This window comes from Botryllus schlosseri, chromosome 1 (assembly GCF_051294905.1).
Source record: "Botryllus schlosseri isolate E-star chromosome 1, Bs_hap1, whole genome shotgun sequence".
NCBI classification, from domain to species: Eukaryota; Metazoa; Chordata; class Ascidiacea; order Stolidobranchia; family Styelidae; genus Botryllus; species Botryllus schlosseri.
The window spans coordinates 30,925,191-30,949,842 of NC_137236.1; the positions used below are offsets into that span (position 1 = coordinate 30,925,191).

Genomic DNA, 24,652 nt, shown 5'->3' on the forward strand with positions numbered 1-24,652 from the left:
CAAGCAGGTTTTGCACACTTATCCCACGACGTAAAAGCGCTGTGTCACCAGCGAAGTGTACATTCGCCCGGATATGCGAAATTGCCTCACAAAAATGTGCAATACACAATTGCGCAGTACAGGGCCGTAACAGCACTTCGTCAGGCCCCCCCCAAAAACTTTGGTCTTGGGCCCCCCATAGGGTTATATATACCTAACTTCTGGGGGGCTTCGCCCCCCAGACCCCCCCTCCGGCGATACACTGTTTACCACTATTCATCATATTCATTGGGAGTATGTTAAGTGAATCAGCTTTTGCCGCCTGAGCGCGCGAAGCGCGGAAAATTTCTAGAATTCATGATTTCATCGGTCAGTATGATCAGGAATTGCATATATTGGTATCAATTTTTATCTTCTCTCTGCTCACGTAACCAGATTTGCCGGTAGAGCTGATTGAGGTGTGTTTGAAAAGGTAGGACCACTCAATAATAATTAAACATCTTCGGGCGTATACCCGTTGGTAGGAACGAAACAGCACCTCGTCAGGCCCCCCAAAACGTGGGTCTTGGGCTCTCATAGGGTGATAAAACGACCCCCCCCCCCCCCATCACGTTGTTCGCGTTTGTCACGAAATTATCTGTACTGCATTGTGAGCCAGCGCGAAACGCGAAAATTTTCGATAATTTATGATAAAATCGGCCAATCAGATCGGCGATTGCATATATATTAATATTATGCTATCAATTTATTGTCCTCTCTACTCACGTAATTAGATTTACCGGTAGAGCTGATTGAAGTGTCTTGAAAACGGGAGGGCCCGTAAATAATGATTAAACATCTTCGGGCGGACGGACCCGTTGATATGACTTCGTTACATGATGTTATTTCGTGACTTCCAGTCTGCTATATCAAAAAATATAGAATCGCCCAAACGTAGGCTTCTAAACTAAGAGACGCACACGATTTCAAATTGGTATTTCTTCACTGGAACAAAATTTTTCCCAGCGGAATGGTATTTGTCTTGTGAGGTTCAGATTGCAAAGACAGGAACATTCGGTGCCAGTCATTTAGGCGCCTATGGACAATTAAACCTATATGCCTTTTGTATAGCCTATATAACGAAGTCTTCGGTCTGCATAAGGGCATAGACCTTTTCGGCCAAGCTTTTCTCGCTGCCGATCGTTCTGGCACACTTCTTGGAGTCGCATGTTATATGGCCTAAAACTTGATTGTATGTCATGGTTGGTCGTGGCGCGGTAATGGCTCAATACCTTATAATATAGAGAAACGGCAACATGAAATCGCGCGCGGCGCGAAAAATTTTGAAAAAATTGCATAAATTTTTAAAAAATACTCTATGATTTATGCTAATTCACGAAATAATTTTGGGCCCCCTTCGAGCTCGGGCCCCCCCCAATTGGGGGGTTTGGGGTGCGGCAGTTACGGTGCTGGCGCAGTAGTACCATCGGCCATACGCGATTGACAAGTGCTGTACAGTGTATCGACGTGCATGAAGATGTCACAAAAAAGCTTCAAAAAGAACAAAAATTCTTCGTCTTCCAGGAGTCGTTTAAGCCCCGCCGCTTCACGTATGGAAGTATCATCCCAGACAGGAGAGCTCGCAATCACTGAGAAGCATTCCAGAAGCTCCACCCTACTCTCTGACACTCGTTGCACAACTCTGGATTGGAAGTTCCACCGTGTTGATACGCATCTAGGTAACCGGTGCTTGCATATGTCGCGCAATAGATCAGATCGCTTTGGCGAAACAGAGAAAAAGGAGGAGAACCCTGAAAGATTTGCAAAGAATATCTTGACAGAAGATATTCCTAAGCACATTTTTTTCACTACAAGATTGAGCTGATGCGCGTAGCAATGCAAAAAATGCGCATGCGGGTAAACTTCTTTCATTAAAACTTGTACGCTATGTCGCGATCCGCTCATGACTGCTGCGCCGTCGTAGGTTTGCGCAATAAGTTTCGACTCAACTGAATAGGGCTGTAATGTTTTTTTTAATACGTAAGAAATTCCGACAGCAGTGCGATCGTCAACAGCCACAAAGCTGTGGAATCGTTCGACTGGCATACCAAATTTCGTGAACCGAAAAATCACGACTAGTTGTGACAAACACGTAATGTCAGTTGTTTCCTCAGACTGAATAGATAGAAATTCAGCGTCAACAATCTCGGTAAACAAATGCTGTAGATAGATGTGATATATCGAATGAAGCACATCATTTTGAATAGTCTTTGAGGTACCCTTAGCTACTGTTGCGGTGTCGAGATGTTCGCGCAAAATGCTATCAATGGAAGCCGTGTATTTAATTAGATCCAAAAATACCCCCCTATTGAGAGAGCATTCCTTCTCATCGTGGCCTCGAAGGGGCAATTCATGAACTCCAATACATTTAATGGCATCAATCACCCGAGAGAGAACATGCCTATTCTTATCTACAAGCTCATTGTGCTTGCAGACTGATACGCGATAACTTTCATTGAGCTGCGACATTACACTTACTCTGCCAAACAATTTATATTTAACTGCACTAGCCATGTGCACTTGGGATTTTTGGTGCGTTTTCAGACGCTCTGACAAATGCTTCAGATCGCGATAACCAATTTTGTTCCAACAAGAGCCACTGCTTCCGGTACCGGCACTGTCGAATAAAAGACTGTAAAAGCAAAACAAGGCGTTTTTATCCTCGCCATAAGTAAGCCATTTATTTTTATCGAAATGCGCTGAAGAAAAGGCACGAGTGCGTTTTCCTCCGGCGTACGATTGGATCAATGGGCAATTTCTAGGCTGATACGGACCTAGTCGCTTTACCTCTAATTTTTGCTCTAAAGGCAGCTGGCTAAACGGCGTACGGAGCAAAGATTCAACGCGATTCATGTTCGCACTTGACCTGATTACTTATCTGCAGAAATGGAAATAACTATAAATCGAGAGATTGCGTATGCCTAACTGGAAAGGTCAACGAGTTCGGACACATACGCAATTGTTATCTCATAGATTGGACAAGGAAATGTCATATTGAATCCAAAACATCATTCTGAAGAACTACGGATAGCAGCCTCGGAAATTCGGTCCCGGTACAGCTTGGGAGATTCTGGCCTTGAGGCTGGAGACTGTCGCACGACACATACGGCTTACGGTCTATAGTGTCTATATGTCTGCTGCAAAATCGCCTTCGGAAAATATATTACCGAATAAATACGTGGATGAAAGCCGAAAACTTGGTACACTGTTACATGAAATCATCGAGAAGTATAGCCTCATGACCGTTTTCGGTATGGTACACTGTCAAAATTAATACGAACAGATCAACGCCGAATTTTGCGTAATATTTACTGAGGAATCGGCTGATCAATCGATCAGCTGTTAGCCGCCATCGAAAACGAAACAGCTATCGCGCTTGACAGGGGTTGTAATTGTGAGCAAATGGCCCGAAGGCCACCATTCCACGGTGAAATTGACATTGGAGAATATAAAATAAAACTAAATATTTGAATGCAAACCGAGGATGTTAGTAAACTGTTTCATGATATCATCATCTCATCACCTATCTCAGTATGGAACACAGATACACCGGCTTTTGCGTGAAATCCGCAATGCGTTAGGTAGGCTAAGTGTCAGATCAGCGCACATCTCTACCATACTCGAACTTAATAACGAAATTGCTGCCCTAATCATTGAGTGTCAACCTTGAGACTTGGCACAGCGTTCGATACTAAAATCAAAACATACCATGTAAAAGTTCATGACGGATCTAGCTAAGGAGCATCGTTAAAATCAATGGAGACCAATACCGGCTTTGCGTGAAATATGTTTGCGATACATGACCGATCAGCACACACTCGACTTTGGAAACGGAATTACTACCCTAAACTTTGAGTAGAAACCCTGAAACTTAGGACAGTGTTAAATACCACCATCACGACATGACATACCAAGTTTCAAGAATTATCATGGTGTGAAACACCATCAAAATCGACCTGTACCAGCAACGGTCGACTCAACGCATATCACGGTATCCGAGTTCAGATATAGATACGATTGTTACATCACACCTTAGGGGCGAGCAAGCATATTTGCCCCGGTTGCTCGGCCATTTTACGAATAGGAGAGAGTAAAGCAACGTTTCTTAATTGTGCGCAGCTTTGAGAGAATAGATAGTGAAAGCTTGTTATGAGCGCTACCGGGGCAAGCCCCGGCTAGGCATTCACAAAGCGAAAACACAGAAGAGAATTCGATTTTCGCGGAGACTTCGCTATGTATGGGCATTTGCAAGCGAAAGCACAAGAAGAACGCGGGTTTCGCTGTGATCTCGATATATATTGAGCGCTGTGCGTCTATAAATGGTTAAATTGTTATTGAACAGAATTTTAGGTGGGTCAATGCCCCAGTTGCCATATAGGACGAGCCGCCACTGCTGAATTCCAAGAATCTTTTCGCAGGCCACACAGAATAGCTCCACGGGTCACATTTGGCCCGCGGGCCGCACTTTGCCCATGTCTGCTGTGATGGTGTAAACCTGTGAAAAGTTCTGGTTACTGTGAACGCGAACCTTTTTGAAAGGTTCCATGTGAACGAGAACGTGAAACCACAGTGTCCTATATCGTGTGGACACAAGTAAATCTCACGATTCATTAAAACCGGTTTAGGTCACACTTTCCCTTTGGCCAATGATATATATACAATGATTGGAAACTGCCACGCCCCCTAACGCTGTAAGGTTTACTCCCGCCGAAATCAGCGTGTGCGCGGATAAGGTTGACTGCATACACTTCATTGAGTAATGTTGACCGTGGTGGAGTACTGCTATCACCTTTGCTGGCAGTTATTCCACTTTTTTTTCGTTTGTTGGTTGATTTTTAACAGGTTTTGCGAGCATAGTGAGACAGTACTGCATACTAAGGTCTAATCAAACTTCCGCCAATGCGCAATATTCAGGTACTGACTAGCTGCTTAGGTTTTTGTACCTGTGGATGAGCGTAAAAAAGCTTGGAAAATTAGGACAGATTGAGATTCGAACATTTTAAAGCATCAATTACGCCATCTGATATCTTGAAAGCGAAACTGATTAAGATGCTTTTGTGAGTAATCTTATTGCTGGTGGGTGGCCAACCTGAAAATTCGATGAGACCCATTTAACAGAAAGCAATTTTATTGAAGGCTACTATAATATTTATAACTATTTTTTCTCACTAATAGTTGATTGATGAATAGTTGGTTGCGTCAGATGTGAGATAGTGTTGCATACCAGGGTGTGCTAAAACCTCTGCCAATGCGCATTTGTTTAAATTTTCAGCAAAACGTTTTTGTACTGGCGCCAAATATGAATGGGCGGAAAAACTTGAGAAATTTATAAGGAGCATGCGTCAATATCGTGGCTGGATCAATTGTACAAAAAAAGACGATTTAAAGATTTGCGAACTTCATTCGCGTCATCTGATTTGTTGAAAGGTGCAAAGCATAATTTTACGACTTAAAAAAACAGTTTTTCTAAAAAGGACTTTGTGTAACACACTGTTTAAAACATGTTTCAAACAAGCTGTATTAAAACACCGTTTGTTTTACATACAACCGTACAGCCAATGGTCCATCCAAGCTGCGCGCTTGCGCCGCCGCGTACAGTAAAATATGTGCCTCGCACAAAAAGCCGACTCACCACATTGTCCTCTGTAACGGATTTCAACATGATACGCACTGTTGTACAAGGGACCGTGCAGTAAGATGCAGACTCGTGAAAAGGGGAACACTGCTCACAGCCTGTCAGAGATAATCTCCTGACTGGATTAGACGATTCTGGCTCTTGATCTTGAAGCTTACCAAATTCAGGGGTGGGTCGCGGAACATTATCATATAGGAAATTGGTTTTCAACCATAATAAGATTGGGAACCCCTGTGTTAGAGAGATATGCACGCAACCGCAGTTATCGCATTTTCGTTTGAAGTCATTATTATATCGCATATTCAAATCGTGTATCAGTCAAAACTGGGAATTGGACGGCTATCCATTGCGTCGTAGATGCATCCGTAGTATATTTTTACTACAATATAAACATAAGTTGACTAATGTCTCGGTTTGATGGACTGGGATTGTAGCAATTCCATTTGTGCCCCACCAGTATCACGTGATAGTTAGCATAGTAGTGTGACAATTGAATAGTATATTCACATTGAAATGAACCGGAATATTTTCGGCTGACACTCGTCAGGGGTAATTGTCAGCAACTAGTGGAGAATTGGAAATTACATTGTATATCAACAATTGTTTCACATATTATGACGTCACCGACATGAAATTTCGAATATTCGGGGAAAAAGAAAGCGCTTAAGCTCAATGTACTATTTTTAGATGGTCGGCCTACACAAACTGCTTCTGTAGGCATAGGCTTGGTTGTCGTATTTTGATAAAAGTCGACTCCGAGGCACCTGTTCACACTTTGATTTGGGTGCTTTGGATCGACTTTTATCAAAATACGACGACCAAGCCTTTGCTATTTTAGATCAGTGGTTCTCAACCGCCGGTCCGCGAAGACTTTCCTGCCGGTCCGCCAGGCTTATTACAATTTTATACCTTAGTTTCAAGATGAATTATGTTGAAGGCTTGTCCATTGATAAAACAAATATGAATCAAATTTTAAACTGATTCAAAACTTTGTGGGGTAACATATTCGATTTGACTTAAATTAGTTCAAGCCATGTCATTTGATGACATGAAAGCGACAAGTAAAATCTGACTCGCTAAACCGCGCAGTTTGCGCGATCATTCGTTTTCGAATCACTAGTTTTGTGCGACCGTAACTGCCGCACCCCAAACTGAATCGGGGTCGTGCTTGAGAGGATCCGAAATCATTTAGTGAATGACCATAAATTATAGAGTATTTTTCTTAAACTTTAAGCAACTTTTTCAACTTCTTTCCCACTTTTATGCGATTTAGTGTCTCTAAATGTCTTGATTATTGAGTGCCCTTCCCCCAACAAATACGAATGATTTAGTGAAATAGGCATTTCGGCGTTAGCCAATACCGCCCCACGACTCACCAACACATTATGGAGTTTAGGATGACATGGGACTCCAAGAAGTGTGCCCAAAAATTCGGCCGCTGGAAAACCTTCACCGAAAAGGACTGTCCTTTGTTGACCGAAAACTTCAATATATATGTCTAAATGTGCATAGGCACCTAGCTGCCCTGGAAATCTGTAGGCCAGAGGACAAATGCCATACCACAGAGAAAAAATTATTTGCCAGTAAAAAAAATTCAACTTGAAATCGTGGAAAGATAGAAAATTTATAGCAATATATACATGTAATTATTAATATTATTGACCGTTTAAGTCATGATATATGGAAAATTGTCGCGCTTAGTGCGATTAGGTCACATCAAGTGTTTGCCTGCACTGAGTAGAATGATTGCGCTCGCGTGTTGGTGAAAACATCCATCACGCTGAGGGGTGTGAAGGGGGGGAGAAGCACAGAAGTTGGGGTTATCACCCTGTGATGGGCTGGGCAATATCAAAGTGTGTTGGGGAGTGGACTGACGAAGTGCTTTTTCGGCCCTGATTTTGTGGATGGCCAGATATAGCTGTTGTCAGATGTTTTCGTGCGGCGCACTGGTGGTCGTGGGCAATGAGCAGGATAACACGACGATAAGGTACTTGGATGGACTCCAAAAGGCTTCTTCTCTCGATATTGTCGGAGATAAGAATATTATTCGAGTTGGCATGACCGGTCAAATCCGCGGCTTCCGGCAAGAAAGGCTTTGATCGACTCTCCGCGGTAGCACGTTGCTAAAACCACATCGATGCCATCTTGAACATAATTAATTGTGATCAAAACCCTCAAATATCACTCTCTAGCACCATATAATTGCAAGAAAATGGTGCATACTTCACGCTTTGAGTTAATTTTAATTTTTGAAATGTTACCAGAAAAGGTTGAGAACCACTGTTTTAGATAGTAGCCCGCAGGCACCGCGTTAGTGACCCCTGACTAAGTCAGTTGCGTCCTCGTGGTCGTTTCCATAGTAAGGTGCGTATCCCCATATCCAAGTTAAGAGGGCTTCCAAATTGTGGTAAGATTACATCAGTGTGCACCTTCGAACCGTATTGTTATCACTCCAGACTGAAGAAATAAATGAAAATCAGTGTGGTAGTCGCCGTCTGTAGTCATTTGTCCGTGACTCTTGATTTTGAATGTGGTAAGATCAAGCTATGCTGCTATGATGTGACGTATGCAATATGCAACTTCCACTCTGGGCTCATGGTTTCATATGTTGTTTTTCAGGGTTGGGAAAATTTTCATGGCTTCGATTGTGATATGAATAAATGGAGAATAAGGTCGGGTCACGGGGGCAAGGGAATGCCCCACTGTAAACGGAAACGGTGTATTTTGCCGATTTTCACCCTAGCGTTGGGCGTAAATATTGTAAAATTCCCCCATAAGTTTTCAAATTTCTATTTCACACCCTTCCAGCGTGCGAAAATGAGTCAAATACACCATTTCTTACGGAGATATATCCCAGGGATGTTTGTTTTGTTTTTATTCGCACAACATTTGCGCTTATCGTCTATAAGGTCATTTGCCCCCAGTACATCACTTTCAGTAATGTCAACTGTCTTTTTACGGTCTTTTCGTCGTATAACGGACGACTTCCATGCACGCGCTCTTCCACCATCAGTCTCTCACGATTTTCATGCGCCCGCAACTTAGTCTTTTTGGTGCCATCTTTCAGGAGTTCGGCTCTCTCTTTCTCTGGGCTTTTCAAGGCGCTGTATTTACAGCGGGATCGGCGATGAGGATCCCAGGGATGTGGTGGGTTCTGTTTTCTAGTGCCACCCCACGTAATACTAATTAGGTGGTTCACGCTAACACTACCCCGTATACTAAACCCACTATTAGCTTTAGATAACTCAAGTCGTATTCGACTACTGGATATAAATAACTAAGTCCGACTCGACGCTGAAATCCATTGGTAATGCGATAGTGCAACACTCGGCAGTCATAAGCAAATAAGGGTCGACGAATTTCCGATTTTGTCGTGAATCACAGTGTGTGGTTTCAACTGCGAGTGTTCATGAGCCGTAAAAAGTTTCCGATATAGTTTTCATGCCCATTACTCTCGATCCAAAACGCCATAAAAGTGTTGAAAAAACCGATATTATGTTCCGCAGAATACTGCGACAGGTTTTAAATCTCATGGTGCCACATTTCCTTTTCTGAAATCATTGTGATATGACCGACTACAGACGCTACTTGGAATGATTTAGAGAACCGGCTTTCCCACTATTTGATGCTAGATGCCTTATATATCCACTGGTTAGGGTGGAGTGAAAATGACTTTTTTTTCAAATCGAAAAAAGGGCTTCCTCAATCCTGACAAATGACCTAAAACTTCAATAAAAAGTGACTTCAGGGTATTCCCCCCATTTTCCAGCTGGCAACCCCCCAATTTCTGCGCGTGGGGGGGTAAAATACCCCATCTCGGCAACCGTTGATCGTAGAGTCATGATATATAGCTCAAAATCTGCGGAAATATCATGTTTCTATCTGTCTTAAGAAGAAAGTTTTCTCTATTGTTAACAAAGAATGAGTTATAGCCAAAAAACAATATATACGCACATTTTTGTTGAAATTCAGCATGTATTCTGACGAATTGCGATCAGTCATCAGTTTTTTTGAATAGAAAAGTAACACACTGACAATAGCTAATATTGGGCTGATAATACAAATATATTCACAACACAGTTCTTTTAAAATCGGTTCAAAACATCATAATGAAACACTCACATTTAACGACTTATTGAAAATGCATTTTTGTGTCAAATTTTTTTCATCAGTTTACGAAACTAAATTTTTTGGCGAATGAGGCCATCTCGTCTTTTAAATCCCGAAATTTGCGCTGATCCTTCTGTTACGAGCTTTACATGTCCTTCCACTGTTCAATTGTGGCATGGATGAAACAAAATCAGAGGCTTCTCGCGGCATTCTTCCAACTCTGCATCAGTTAAGTGCTCAATCGCTGGAGGAAGATGTTGATAAGGTTCAACATCAACCAACTCGTGGCATGCCTTGGCTTCCAAGTTCTACTTTGGGACACAGAATAAACGAATAGGACCGCAGTTCAATTGGTTGGAACTGCTATGACTTTAAATGTCCATAAGTGAATTTTGTTCAGCGGCATGTTTTCGAATCGCAAGCACCTTGGTCACACCCAATTGGAAAAAACTACATGGAAGAGTATCTTGTTGGCCAGTTACTCAATTCAAAAAGCTCTCGCCAGCACTTTTAGCTTGTCCAAAGCTCCCATCCGAAGTTGTGAATGACTCAAGTACGGACCAGTTATATGCTTATAAAATGTGCTGGGCAATTATTCAAGTAAATGTTGATGATGATCTGGCTTATTTGGAGGTTGGACCAGTTGTGCCTTCAAGATGGCTAACTTTGGGATGCAGAGTTTTACTGTATTGATTGTTGATGAACTGCCTTTGAACCTGGAGATTCTGGATTGTGTTTGCCTTGAAGTATATTTTCCGATTTGGTTTGAGATCAAGCTAAACAAACATATGACACATGGATCCAGAATCTTCTTTAACTTGATTCAATGGGTTTTGAATTTGTCTGACTAAAACGTTAGGAAAATTGCTTTGAATGTGGTGATAAGAAACCGTTATTTCGCACACCCCGAAAATATTATGATTGCAATGCTGGCAGATGATAATGAAGACATACGAAATAAGGGTGTGACCAAGGTGCTTGCGATTCGAAAACATGCAGCTGAACAAAATTCACTTATGGACATGCAGTGACAGCAGTCATGTCAGTATGATATGCAGTCATAGCAGTTCCAACCAATTGAACTGCGGTCCTATTCGTTTATTCTGTGTCCCAAAGTAGAATTCGGAAGCAAAGGCATACCACGAGTTGGTTGATATTGAACCTTATCAACAACTTCCTTTAGCGATTGAGGACTTAACTGATGCAGAGTTGGAAGGATGCCGCGAGAAGCCTCTGACTTTGTTTCATCCATGCTACAATCAAACAGTGGAACCACATGTAAAGATCGTGACAGCAGCATCAGCACAAGTTTCGGGATTTGAAAGACGAGATGGCCTCATTCGCCAAAAAATTAAGTCTCGTAAACTGATGAAAAACTTTGACACAAAAATGCATTTTCTATAAGTCGTTAAATGTGAGTGTTTCATTATGATGTTTTGAACCGATTTTAAAAGGACTGTGTTGTGGATATATTCGTATTATGGGCCCAATATTCGCTATTGTCAGTGTGTTACTTTTCTCTTCAAAAAAAACTGATGACAGATCACAATTCGTCAGAATAAATGCTGAATTTCAACAAAAATGTGCGTAAATATTGTTTTTTGGCTATAACTCATTTTGTGTTCACAATAGAGAAAACTTTCTTCTTAAGACAGATAGAAACATGATGTTTCCGCAAATTTTGAGCTATATATCAGGACTCTACGACCAGCGGTTGCCGAGATGGGCCATTTTACCCCCCACGCGCAGAAATTGGGGGGTTGCCAGCTGGAAAATGGGGGGAATACCCTGAAGTCACATTTTATTGATGTTTCAGGTCATTTGTCAGGATTGAGGAAGCCCTTTTTTCGATTTGAAAAATAAAGTCATTTTCACTCCACCCTAATATCCAGTGTCTGTGGTCTTCGACGTAATAACCACTGTTACAGTTGGATACGGTACCACGCAAAAAATACATCTCACCCAGACACGAAGGCATTACTTATGACTATATATTTTATTTCTCGTCAGATATGGCTTTCAGTCGATAGGTAACGCGTTTCGAAAGACTATAGTCACATTTTCCGAACAGGTAATAGACAAATCGGATAATTATGTACATGTATCCGCTCTTTTTGTGATTACTCCCAACTATGGAACCTCCCCCATTTCCGTCATCTCCACAGGCATGGTATGGTTATGTGTGACCTTGGATTGTGTTGTTCTTATCCGCCTTAGTTTGTTCCAAACGATTTCAGGCAGATCCGAATAAAGCAGTGGTTCAGGGCGCTATTTATCGGCACGATAAGGAGTCCAGCTGGCAAGTATACGTCGTTCGGGATAGCCACTCCTTAAAAAAAGAATAGTCAACTTTAAAGTTTTTCATGCTTTCAATCAACATTTAACTGCTCAATCATAGCCATCTCATGAAAAAAACTCGTTTTACAAATACTCTGGGAAGTTGCAGCAGAGATATCGAGAGACCTTGTTTTCAGTGGCGTGGACTAAGCAATGGTTACATTATATATCACAACGCAATGACAGATGTAGAGGGTGAAAGACGCCAATGCTCCTTCAAACTTCTGACCTGTAGGCTGTGACGTGGGTCGTTTCTGCTGCGTCACAATAGACCTTTTTGGCGTCAAACTTGATTCCCTCGATACATCTCGTGTCATTACAGAAAGCGGATATAACAAATTCTGGAGATGGATACTTACAAACCATTCCGAATGTAGTTATTACCATGTATTCTTACCATTTAGAGTCAGAAAGCCCATTATGCATATTGGTATCCAGCACAAAAAGTCCGATATCACGATTCTTGTCAGCTTGCGTTGTAGGTTTGTGTTTTCTTCATTATTCTTGTCGTCACCCATAGCTAAGTTCTTTTTGGCTCGTCTACGCAGCATCCATGCGGAATATTATAATACATTGCGGTGTTAAGAAGACAGATTTAGGATTTAGAAATGAAGGTTCATCATACGTTTTCTACTTATCTCAGTATTTGATACCGTCACCTAAATGTCAGTTCGCCACAGTGGAATGCACTTTAGCAACTTCATTTTCAGATTTAACGACACTGAATTGGAGACTCGAATTCCTAAAACGTAGGCCTATATATCGCCGTTTGGCATCTTGATGAGTCGTCTCTACCTTGATCACACACGCATTCATTGCATTTACTGTATCTCAAGAACTCGTACCTGTAAAATAGAATGTAGCAAACGACCATAAACAGGAAACACACAAAGTTGATGAGCAGCAAGAAGAACGTATACGCCCACGCCTTGTCCATCGACGGGTCGGGGAAAAACGTCGGAAGACACACAGTATGACTCGAATAGTAACCGAATTCATACGCCACTGTTATGTTAGGATCGATTTTCCGGATCAGATCCCGCATTCTGCTCCAGTCCGTCTGACTGTGAATCGAATTTAACTTATTCCACGTGGAAGATTTTATGTTGCATGAAAACGTAAGCACGTTACCCAGATCCCTGCCCTTGATCTGAGGTCAGTTGGTCCAGCCACTTGTCCATGTATGGGATTTCTTGATAATGCATCACCTTGAATATCCGATTTTCGGTAAACCTGAACGTTTAATGAGTCTCATCAGTTTATATTAAGCATTCAATATAGAATTATTAAATAGCAAGATGAGCCAGTGGATTAAGCGGAGATTATTACCAGCCCATAATGCAAGTAGAGTTGGAAGTGGGCCATGTACACCAGGCTGGAACTCTGCACCATACGAATAGGTGATAATGGAGCCAATTACGGCCCTTTCTGAGTCAGAAAAACTGGTCTGCGTTTCGTGAAATGAAAATTACATGTATACATGTCGAAATGTGTACATTGGATTTGAGTCGCATAGGGAAATTCTAGCAATATGTTATAATGATATTGTGTATTCCCGTTACTTTTTAAACATCGAACAACTTACTAAATTCTAAAAGAGGACGGTTACTCAAATTGACAAGAAAAAAGAAAAATAATTCAATATCTCGTCCGATATATAGTTGGTTCGAATCCGAAAATCTTGCACCGAGTTTGATCTCAGATGCAAACTAAAACCAACTGTTGCATACCCAACGCTACTGACGAAGTAATCTTCAATCTGTGGAATCAGTGGGACGACCCCAAGAATGACTGATGCTGTCCAAGATATGGCAATCGCGATGGTCACAACAGTCGGATTTGGTTTCGAGAACGGGCTGAAATAAATGAATAAATATTCATATCGAAATAGCACAAGATTCTTCAGACATTTTCGATGTTGGCTTCCTGGCCTGCAGAGTCAAGCCATGTAAGACATTGTTGTGGAACATTTTTACAGGTGCGGGTTGTCAGTTATGTCGACGTATGTTTCGTAGTAGACTTAGTGCACGAAAATAGTTTGGAAAATAATAAGGATCAAACAATGCATAAACAATTGTGAATGACCAGGTCTTTGCAGCATGCGTGACTGTTAAATTGCCCCATCTCCAGTACTCGCTTTTATCATAAATTAGTTCCAACTCGCGCTCCGAAGCTCATTGACATTGATCCATTGTACGAGTCAATCGGTAGTCACTATCATCCGTTGCAGCTACAAACTTGTGATTACTATGCTTTCAAATCCCCATCGACGTGGTTACTTAGAAAAGGTGGCACCAAAAGACACAATTCCGAATTTTGTGAAGGTTCGCTGTTAAATGACGTGAATTCAGACATTAGTGACAGCATAGCCTCTTATGAAACACATCGTAGCCGGAGCTGTTTTTCAAACATCTGTACCGTCATTGAATCGTAGAAATCTGCTTCTGTAGAATAATTTACCTCATCACAGAATGTAACCTCTGCGCTGCAATGATTACCATGGCGAGAACCGATTGCTCGGATCCAATAACTAATATCGCGCCTAGCGCTGAACAGGTACCGCTGCCTCTCCACTCCCTGTCGATTTTGCAATAATCCGTATTGGTTTGCGAAGCCTTTATGCATATCGAGAAGGCATAGATCTGAATAAAGGTAGAACACATCTTATATTTGTTCACACATTTTACCAGGAATAAAATGTCAATATTCCTTACCCCGACAAACAAATCAGAAATAGCGAGATTCAATACCATTCGATTCATTAGCTTGTTATGTTCGGAACTGCTGGTGGCGACACCTCGGGTGATTAGAGCAGGGTTGTAATGACTCGAGTCATGACTCGACTCGAGTCAGACTCGAGTCACGATTTTTTTATGACTCGACTTGACTCGAGTCATTTTCTTGAAATGGGAAAATGACTCGACTCGACTCGAGTCAATATTTGGATTGACTCGACTTGTACTCGAGTCATTACGCATGACTCGCCCCAAGTCATTGACTCGGCTTATTTTATATGACTTGAAGATGAAGAAATTTGCGAATCAAAATGGCTAGATCAACGCATCCGACGAATTCTGCCGATATCGCTATTTGTCACCACTGCTTTCGTTGCACTTGTCTGATATCAGATATGCCGCCGTAAAAACAACAGAAAATGATACATAGTAGCAATGCGTTGTACAAAATCGTCCAGTGATGAAGAGGTAATGGATCCTCCGCAATTCAAGTACTCAAGACTTTTCAATTATGCAAGCAAACAATTGAATAAAAGTTCAATTAGAGCCAATGAAACGACTCAGATGGTGAAGAGACTGATAAGCTCATGTGTAGATTTGAAGGCTATGATTCTTTGCATTTTTGGGCGACTAGAAAGAATGAGTATTCAATGCTCTTCAGTGTGGTTCAAAAATGCTTGTCAATTCCTGCATCTAGTGCACTAGTGGAACGTGTATTCAGTAGATGTGGATTAATTCTGCGGCCATGCCGCTTTAACATATTTGAGGATCTCCTTTCCACATTAGTATTTTTGAGGTGTAACTCATTTATTTGACCTGCTGTCTGTGAAAACACACAATGCCCCTCGTTCTTCTGATGTTTTGTTAGGTATGTGCATTGTGCACGTGAGTAATAATGAATGGCTAATGTTGTGTGATGTTTGTACAATATGGCTGTTCTAAAATAACTTCTTTGTTATTTTGCTGGGTGGTTACATGATAAAATTGTTATGTTGCATAAAAGGAACACTGAATCTGGCTTAATTTGAAAAAAAGTGGAATCAATGATGTGAGAGGAGAATATTTTGGATTTGAAAATAAATGGAGTCTTTTAGTGAGAAATTCTTTCATATAATATAATTACATAGTAGTAAGCCGACTATTTTTTCATATCCTAAACATTCTACTCTAATAACTTCACTTTTTCTAGTTGGAATTGAGTCAAATTTGCTATGAATCATATTTTTACACAATGTAACAATATCATGAGATAGCCGGTAAAATTCGAAAATCTCTATTTGTAAATATAGTCCAAAATTTTCTTTCATAGCATTGCCTTCTACTGGTTGGAATTGAGCCAAATTTGATTTTTAGGCAATCTAGCAATTTTAAGAAGTAGCCAGAAAATTTGAAAAAATGTTTTTGAACAGCCCCATTGTACAATTATTTCTCCAATGCTGTAACTGCGATGTAGTCTGTAATGCAATTGAGAAAACCTTTAGTATAATCAAAAGGTATCTGTTCTTTTGTCACTGCACAATGCACGTAGTTGCATGCACGCTTTTACAGCATGCTGACCTGTTGTAAATACCTCTACATAAACATGCATCTATTGATTCTCTATCAACTAGTATCTTGACGTGAATTTGTTGGTTCTCTATCAGATAGTATGTAGACGTGAATTCGTTGGTTCTCTATCAGCTATTCGTGAGCTATCGTTGATGTGTTCATAATAAAAACTGAATGCTTGTATTGGTGATGTATCAGACTGACAAGAGAGATATTTGATTTTAAGTTCTAAGATTAGTAAAGTTATCTTTAGCATCGGTAAATGAGGCCAGGACCTGTCCGTTATCTGCCTAAATAAACACGTGCCAAGACTCTGATAGGGACAAAATGAGCATGTTTTGCAAACAGGGAATTCGATATCACCCAGGCAGGATTGAAAACATGAGTTGAACATGACTTCAATACTGTGACTTGGACTCGACTCGAGTCATAACACCATGACTCGGACTTGACCCATTAAACGGTGACTTGGACTCGGACTCGAGTCTGTGATGAATTGAAAATGACTCGACTCGACTCGAGTCAAAACCACAAAAGTATGATTGACTCGTGACTCGGAACCATGTGATTTGGTTACAACCCTGGATTAGAGGCTTGATCACATGCCATAGGGACATCACAATTACTGCTGAGCATCCGACCAATGCCGCCAAGCCTGCAACAGATTTCGAAATATGGAAATTAAACTTTATTACTAGAGTTTGTAATGTCGATGTACATCTTCATGCCGATTTAAATATGCCAGCGTTTTGGCAAACTTCAGATTATGATATAGCCTACTATTCCGAAGTCACTGGAAGCAAACTAGTTTAACACTTTGCAATATGTATAATGCTAGGGACGTCGGCTCTACCTCATGCAAGAAAACCAGCATGGATGACTTTCATTAAATATCTCTTCAAATACACGCAAATAAAATTAACGTATGACTTCACATAAATAACCTGATATTCAAATATATCTACTTATTATCCAGCAAATCGCAAGAATTGATTTGTTGGTGATCATTGACTCTTCATCCGAAAAGGCGCTCTTAATACACCCGGGTTGACATTCGTCGGATGCCGACTGACAATCCTTCACGCCGTCACATACCTGCAATAATAAATGAATGGTTCAGACGGATCACTGGTGTCGATAATGCTCTACCCCATGTATCTTAGTAGAAATACAGTGTACAGCAGGGGTGTCAAACTCAAATTGCGTCGCGGGCCGGATTCAAACCATAAAATGACTCGCGGGCCGAACCACTCAACTGATTCCAAAATGTTACTTCAGGTCCTTGCCCTTCGCTTGACTTCTTTGTTATCGAGCATATATTTATATAGATAAAAATGTCGATCACAGATCGCAGTGGTACTATTCTTCTTGGTAGCGATACCTTTATTCGCGAACAATTGAACTCGCGCAAATACGGGGATTGACCGGTTGAATATAGTTATGAACAGCTAAAACGTCGCTGCTAACGACGATATAAGTTGGCATATTTCTATGCTCCCCTTGCTTCATTCGTAATGTGGCCTCATCCCTGCGTCTGCATTGTGAGGGATACACGAGATTCAACTGGAAACGCGGACATTTGAAATTTGCGGGGCAGTGACCATAATGGAATTGATACATAAACTTGGCAATTTGTAGTCTCTGCATATCTTTTATGTTTGGGACACCGAATCTTCGAGTAGTGATTTATTCGGCGCTCAACCTGGCCCCATTGAGGCCCTGGCTATAATGCATTCTGAAGTCACCAACTTAGTCATCTATACCAGTAAATGTTATGAAGTGAACTGAAGGAGGATGAAAAAATTAATAGCATTTTATACAATTACCAATGTCATAGACCAGTGGTTCCCAACGTGGACGATATGCCCCCCCCCACGGGGAGATTTGGCGGTCTAGGGGGCGAAAATAACGAAGGGTGGAATAGGATCGCAATGTCGCGTTAAAACGGCTATATTGGAGTCAAGTCGGAGAAATTACCATTTTTTAGTCACGAAAATTTAGCTGTAGTGTAAATTTAGCTGTAAAATTGTAATTTCGAGGTCGAGCCGAAAAGTTGACCTTTTTTAGTCAACTCGTCGGTGATTACAGTTTGTATGCTCATTTTTCGGTTCCCAATATTTGGGGGGCGATGATCGGTGTGAAGCTTGAAAAAGGGGGGCGATGAGTCGAAAAAGGTTAGGAACCACCGTTATAGATAATATTCCATCCTGAATATTCATTTTTTTGCAGCAAGCGAGGCAAATTTAAACACGGAGCCCCTATAACAGTAAAACGTGCCGTACTGGCCACGGTAAGAAGGCACGCCGCGAATGCGGGTTATGAGAGGCGATGCCCCCAGAAGTTTGGTTTATGATCCTATGGAGGGGTAAAGCGGGCGTTTGGGGGAGGCTTACGAAGATATGTTTCGGCCCTGAACTAGAGTGCAACCACAACACCGCAGCCGGCTGCTAATCGTGTGACCTATGAATATGCTCGATATAGTCTCTGTCTTGGTGGGTGTTTAATGAAGGTTAATCTCAACATTTGTTATAACAAGTGCGCTCGATAAAATAAGCATTTTTGATCTACTCACCTGTGACAACCCTGTTGATAGATAATACAATAATTTTTCGATTTACTCAGAATGGCCCCGCGGACCGGATGAAATGGCCTGGAGGACCGGATGTTTGACACCACTGGTGTACAGGATTGCAGCTATTAGGGTGTGCAATATAGAATAATACATAACTACAGTGTAGTTATAATGGAACAGGGGTCGGCACTCGTCGTCGTACCACATGTCAAATCATCAACATGTCTAATGAAAACATTCGTATTTGTTTGGTTTTGCTCAGGTAGTTATATTTTGAGATTTCAACTAAACTACGTGCTTAGGTTACGGGTATGTTTCACGTGCCATGTGGACTGAGATATGTTGTGGTTTGACGCGGTGTACGTCATGTTCGTTTAAAGCAGTGGTTTCCAACCTTTTTTCTTCGTTCCCCACTTCTGATGTTGTATTAGTCTTCATTAACCACAACCCAAAATTCCCCGGACTTATGCTTTCGACCCGTGTAAAGAAAACCAATTATTGTGGTAGTTACTCACTATTTTATGAAGAAACGTGAGTATCCGAGGTCGAGTTAACCACATTGCTTTTCTTTTAACTTTATTCGTTACGTTGTATCAAACCTTGAGTTCACCAGATTGATATATCGGATGCCACGAACAAGCTATTCGCTTAATTGAGTGCACCCAATATTCCTGGAACGTTTGATAGTAGACATAAACAATCGTCTTTTACTGCTCGTACTAACTGTGTGATCCCAATATTAGTTATCTAGAATTCAAAATGAGTTTTTGTAAACAACACGCCATAAAATTGGCGACACATACAATTAGGGTGGTATTTAAAATAATTGGTTGTTTAAAACACTTTGTTTGAATATGTTTTAAACAGTGTTTTGAACGAAGGCCTTTACAAAATGTGCCTATGCCATAATTGTGTAAATACTTTCCAAAAACATGTTGGATAAGCCTACGGACGACGATTACGACGCGGTATCGCCGACATATGCGATATGGGATGGTTGGAAACCTCGAAGTAGTTGGTTCAACAGCTATAGTACGTATAGGATGTAGAATCGAGTGCCGCGATCGTATTATGATTTCTCTAGTGAGCCACGGGCCAAAAAAGTTTGGAAACCACTTAAGCACCAACAACCAGCTGAGAAGCGGTTGTTTCCATTATAAATAAGTGTTTTCGACAGTGGCGGCTCGTCCTATAAGGCAACTGGGGCATTGCCCCACCTATCATTCTTTTCAATAACAATTATTTACGATTTATACACGCACAGCAATCAATATATACCGAAATCTCAGTGAAAATCGCATTTTTCTTGTGCTTTCGCTTGTAAATTCCCATATATACCGAAGTCTCTGCTAAAATCGAATTCTATATTCTGTGTTTTCGCTTTGTGAATGCCTAGCCGCGGCATGCCCGGTAGCGCTCATAACAAGATTTCACTATCTATTCTCTCAAAGACGCGCACAATAAAGAAACGGTGATTTACTCTCTCCTATTCATAAAATGACCGAACAAGTGGGCAACATAGCCTCGTTGCCCTAAGGTGTGATATAACAATCGTATCTATATCTGAACTCGGTTACCGTCGTATGCGTTGATGGTATAGGTATAAACTTGATGGTATAGGTCAGTGGTTCCCAACGTGGGCGATATCGCCCCCCAGGGGGCGATTTGGCGATCTAGGGGGGCGAAAATGACGAAGGGGGCGACAGGGGGGCGAAAATGGACAAAGGGGGCGACGGGGGGCGAAAATAGCGAAGGGGGCGATAGGGGGGCGATGACGCGAAAAAACGGCTGACCTTTTTTTTTTTTTTAGTCATCCACCTAGCAATGCGGAGCGAAAAAACGTTATTTTCAGCTCTGAGCGGTGAAAGATGACCTTTTTTTTTTTTTTTTTTTTTTTTTTTAGTCAACCCGCCGGTGATTACAGTCTGTATGACCAATTATCGGTGCACAAAATTTGGGGGCGATGATCGGTGTTGACCTTGAAAAGGGGGCGATGGGTCGAAAAAGGTTGGGAACCACTGGTATAGGTCGATTTTGACGGTGTTACATACTTGGTATGTTATGTTGTGATGGTGGTATTTAACACTTCCCCAAGTGTCAGGGTAGCTACTGAAAGATTAGGGTAGTAATTCCGTTTCCGAAGTTGAGTGTGTGCTGATCCGTCATGGATCGCAAACAGATTTCACTCGTATTGGGGTCCATTGATTTTGACGATGTTCCATACCGAGATCGGTCATGACATTTGGCACGGTAAGTCGTAATGTTAGTATCGAACGCTGTACCAAGTTTTAAGTTTGTCATTGAACTATGTTAGCATGTTACTAATAATTTTGTATCCTAAGTCGAGTGAGAGCTGACTCGTCATTTATCACTAACATTTTTTACGCAAAGCCGTTATTGGACTCAATTGATTTTAACGCTGCTCCCTACCTAGATCCATCATGAGCTTTTGCACGGTATGTCTTGATTATAGTATCGAACGATGTGCCAAGTCTCAAAGTTGACACTCAATGATTAGGCAGTAATTCCGTTATCGAGGTCTAGTATGGCAGAGATGTGCGCTGATCTTAGCTGATACTTAGCCCACCTAACGCATTGCGGATTTTACGTAAAAGCCGGCGTGTCTGTGCTAACGTTAACTGTGTTCCATACTGAGATAGGTGATGAGATGGTGATATCATGAAACAGTTTACTAACATTCTCGGTTTGCATTCAAATATTTACTTTTATTTTATATTCTCCAATGTCAATTTCACCGTGAAATTGTGGCCTTCGAGCCATTTGCTTACAACCCCCTGTCAAGCGCGATAGCTATTTCGTTTTCGATAACGGCTAACAGCTGATCACTTGATCAGCCTATTACTCAGTAAATTTTACGCAAAATTCGGTGTTGGTCTGTTCGTATTAATTTTGACAGTGTACCATACCGAAAAGGGTCATGAAGCTACTTCTCGATGATGTCATGTAACAGTGTACTAAGTTTACGGCATTAATTCACGTATTTATTCTGTAATATAATTTCTAATGTCAATTTAGCAGAAGACTACTAGACAGTAAGCCATTCCAGTTATGTCCAGGGCTTTGGAGCCGGAGCTTGGAGCCGGAGCCCCGGAGCCGTGCAGTTATACATACCTGCAATCTCATCATCAACACAACCTTGTTGGCCAATTGCGCGGTTCGAAAATAATGATCACTATGTATGCGAAATGGGAGAGAGGATAAAAACTTGATTTCGTGGCACATGTCGATGTGACGAGCACGAGCCGGGAAATTCCATCTCATCGTTGCTATGAATCAATTAAGCAAATGCTCGTTCTTTCGTGATAGTTCTTTAATCGGGCCGCGAAATTAGACAGTGTTATTAACTATGCAATTATGCATGCGAATTGGAATTCATTACTGCGCATGATCGTCAATCACTCCAGTAAACATTTTCGAGCGTGAATAGGGGATGGCAGAAGAGTAGCCCAAAACGCCGTTACACTCAGCGAACAATTGTCGCGGTGCGAGCTACTAAATGCGATGTCAGGACCCCATGGTATTTTATGTTGGAGGCAAGCTACTGATTTGATACGCGATTTCCAATTTGTAATCATCTGTTTCATAAATTCATTCTTGATGTCTGCGTGATACTGTACTATTTCCGGATAAACGCGCACTGTGACTTGTGAATGTGCATTGTTTAATTCGTTACGGGCACGGCGCAATGTGCATGGCACGATGGTTAATTAAGTTGCAATAATAATGAAACATCATATTCTCCGTGCAATTGGTTATAGGCATGGCGCAATGTTTAATTCGATCCGTTTCAACGGGAAAATATTATATTCCGATAAACTTAATCGACACCGGATGGACTGGTAACGAGTGCTCCAATATCGAACTTCAAACCATTGGCCATTTGGTACAAATCGAATTTCTATTGATCATGTCGTGATGTCCCCCCATATTGCTCTTACTACAGTTACAGTTGAATAATCGCTTATTTAAAGAATGAATTGAGCTGTATGGCTTAATATTAACGAGTACAGTGCCTGTGTTAAAATTCCGCATCAGAATTTTCAACCTGTGCACAGCAATGACATGGAGTAAAGTGCGTTCTAGTGCAACTGTGATGTTATCGACAACTGACCAGTATTCATTAGCCGACACGGCGACACCTATGTCTTCGTTGCTACATCCGATGTTATTGACGGCTGACAGACTCTAGATTAGCCTACTATAGATAACTAACCTACGGGTAAATTAGTAATCTATATAGACCAGGGGTGGCCAACCTTTTCGGCTAAAGGGCCACATGGAATTGACGAACGAGTGCGTTGCCCACTAGCCGCGTCAGGCGCGTAAAATTTTAAAAGGTAATATTAATATTACTTGGATATATTGCGGGTCGACTGTATACCGCCCGCTGAGCTCAGTTTGCAAGGACAGGATTATTCGGCATCTGGACATATCGATATCGAGGATTTCCGCTAATATACGACAATCATTTTGTGCCTACATTTCATCGTCGACAATCTTTTTGCGAGCGCAAACGCGAAAAGACTTTCTCTCGTAATTGCGAATATAGTTAGACTCAATCGGCTAAATCAGGCGTTTTTTTCATTTTCAGGAGGGGAAGGCTACAAATCAAGAAACCGTGTGACAATTAAACACGCGAAGCGTGAAGAAAAAATTTACTACTCTTTTAGTTTATTGTAATGTACGACGATTTACTAAAATTGTGACTAGACCCTGGATCAGCCAATGCGTCGGAACTGATATTTTAGTCATCAACATCCCAAGTGTCGAGGCCAGACGAATCATAATCTTGGTTGGCCTTGCAAGTTCACAATCTGAGCAATTCAATTTCATAATATAATAGGAAATTAGCTCTAGGGTTACTCAAAACCTTCTCGCGGGCCACATATGGCCCGCAGACCGCGAGTCGCCCACCCCTGATATAGACAGACACCTTCGATAGTTTTCAGAGCAAGAGCGTGAGCTGGAGTCGCAGCTAGTGTATGATAGAAGAAAGCTCCGGAGCTGGAGCAGGGCCAATTTACGGCTGCTCCAAAGCCCTGGTTATGTCACAGTCTCCAGTTTCAAGGCCAAAATCTCCTACGTTGTTCCGAGACCGAAATTCCGAGGCTGCCTTCGTCTTCGTCAAATTCTAAATGATGCGTTGGATTCAATATGACCGAAGAGCCATATTGACCCTATATTTCCATTCTAACTTCAAAAGAGCCATATAATCAATCAACCACTACGTCACAATTGAAAATTCGTGACGTCATGGTAGCGCAAATCCGAAATCTCTACATGGGATTCGTCGTTTGCACCGTATTTTTTCTTTAAAATCTCGTACTAATCATACTGGTTGCCTTATTTCAGTAATGAGTATGCGAAACTTCAGTTACACAGATCTTCTGGAAGTTTTGTATTTTTAATTGTATTGCACTGAGAGGCATATGATATTTTTCGAAGCTTGAGAAAATTAACATTTTGGTTTCCAAGAGACGTAGACAACAGTAAAAGTATGAATCTACTTGTTACACGCTTTTTACAGTTAATGCGTCTTTTGGTGTTGCTTGATATTCCTGATGGCTAGTCTGATTACGGTTAAGCTTCTTACAAAATTTGAGACTTCCGTCAGTTATACGAGATCGTAGGTTCGTCTTGATGCTATTTTTAAATGCGAGGACCCATGATGACTTA

At 41.4% G+C, this 24,652-nt stretch overlaps 1 protein-coding gene across 2 annotated transcripts in view; it reads right to left on the reverse strand.

The window, feature by feature from the left end:
• Window positions 1-11,759: 11,759 nt before the first annotated feature.
• Window positions 11,760-24,652, reverse strand: part of LOC145447331 (uncharacterized) — a 38,211-nt gene continuing 25,318 nt past the window's right edge. Inside the window, exons 13-21 of one of the 2 annotated variants that reach the window (XM_080325769.1) lie at window positions 17,349-17,478; window positions 16,961-17,038; window positions 14,815-14,897; window positions 14,561-14,742; window positions 13,831-13,956; window positions 13,232-13,333; window positions 12,946-13,164; window positions 12,498-12,640; window positions 11,760-12,092 (exon numbers count right to left, since the gene is read on the reverse strand). In XM_080325769.1, coding sequence (XP_080181895.1) covers window positions 11,977-12,092; window positions 12,498-12,640; window positions 12,946-13,164; window positions 13,232-13,333; window positions 13,831-13,956; window positions 14,561-14,742; window positions 14,815-14,897; window positions 16,961-17,038; window positions 17,349-17,478 — 1,179 coding nt within the window. In that variant the 3' untranslated portion in view covers window positions 11,760-11,976. The remainder of the gene's footprint in view (window positions 12,093-12,497; window positions 12,641-12,945; window positions 13,165-13,231; window positions 13,334-13,830; window positions 13,957-14,560; window positions 14,743-14,814; window positions 14,898-16,960; window positions 17,039-17,348; window positions 17,479-24,652) is intronic. The other variant, XM_080325763.1, reaches the window with a different exon arrangement.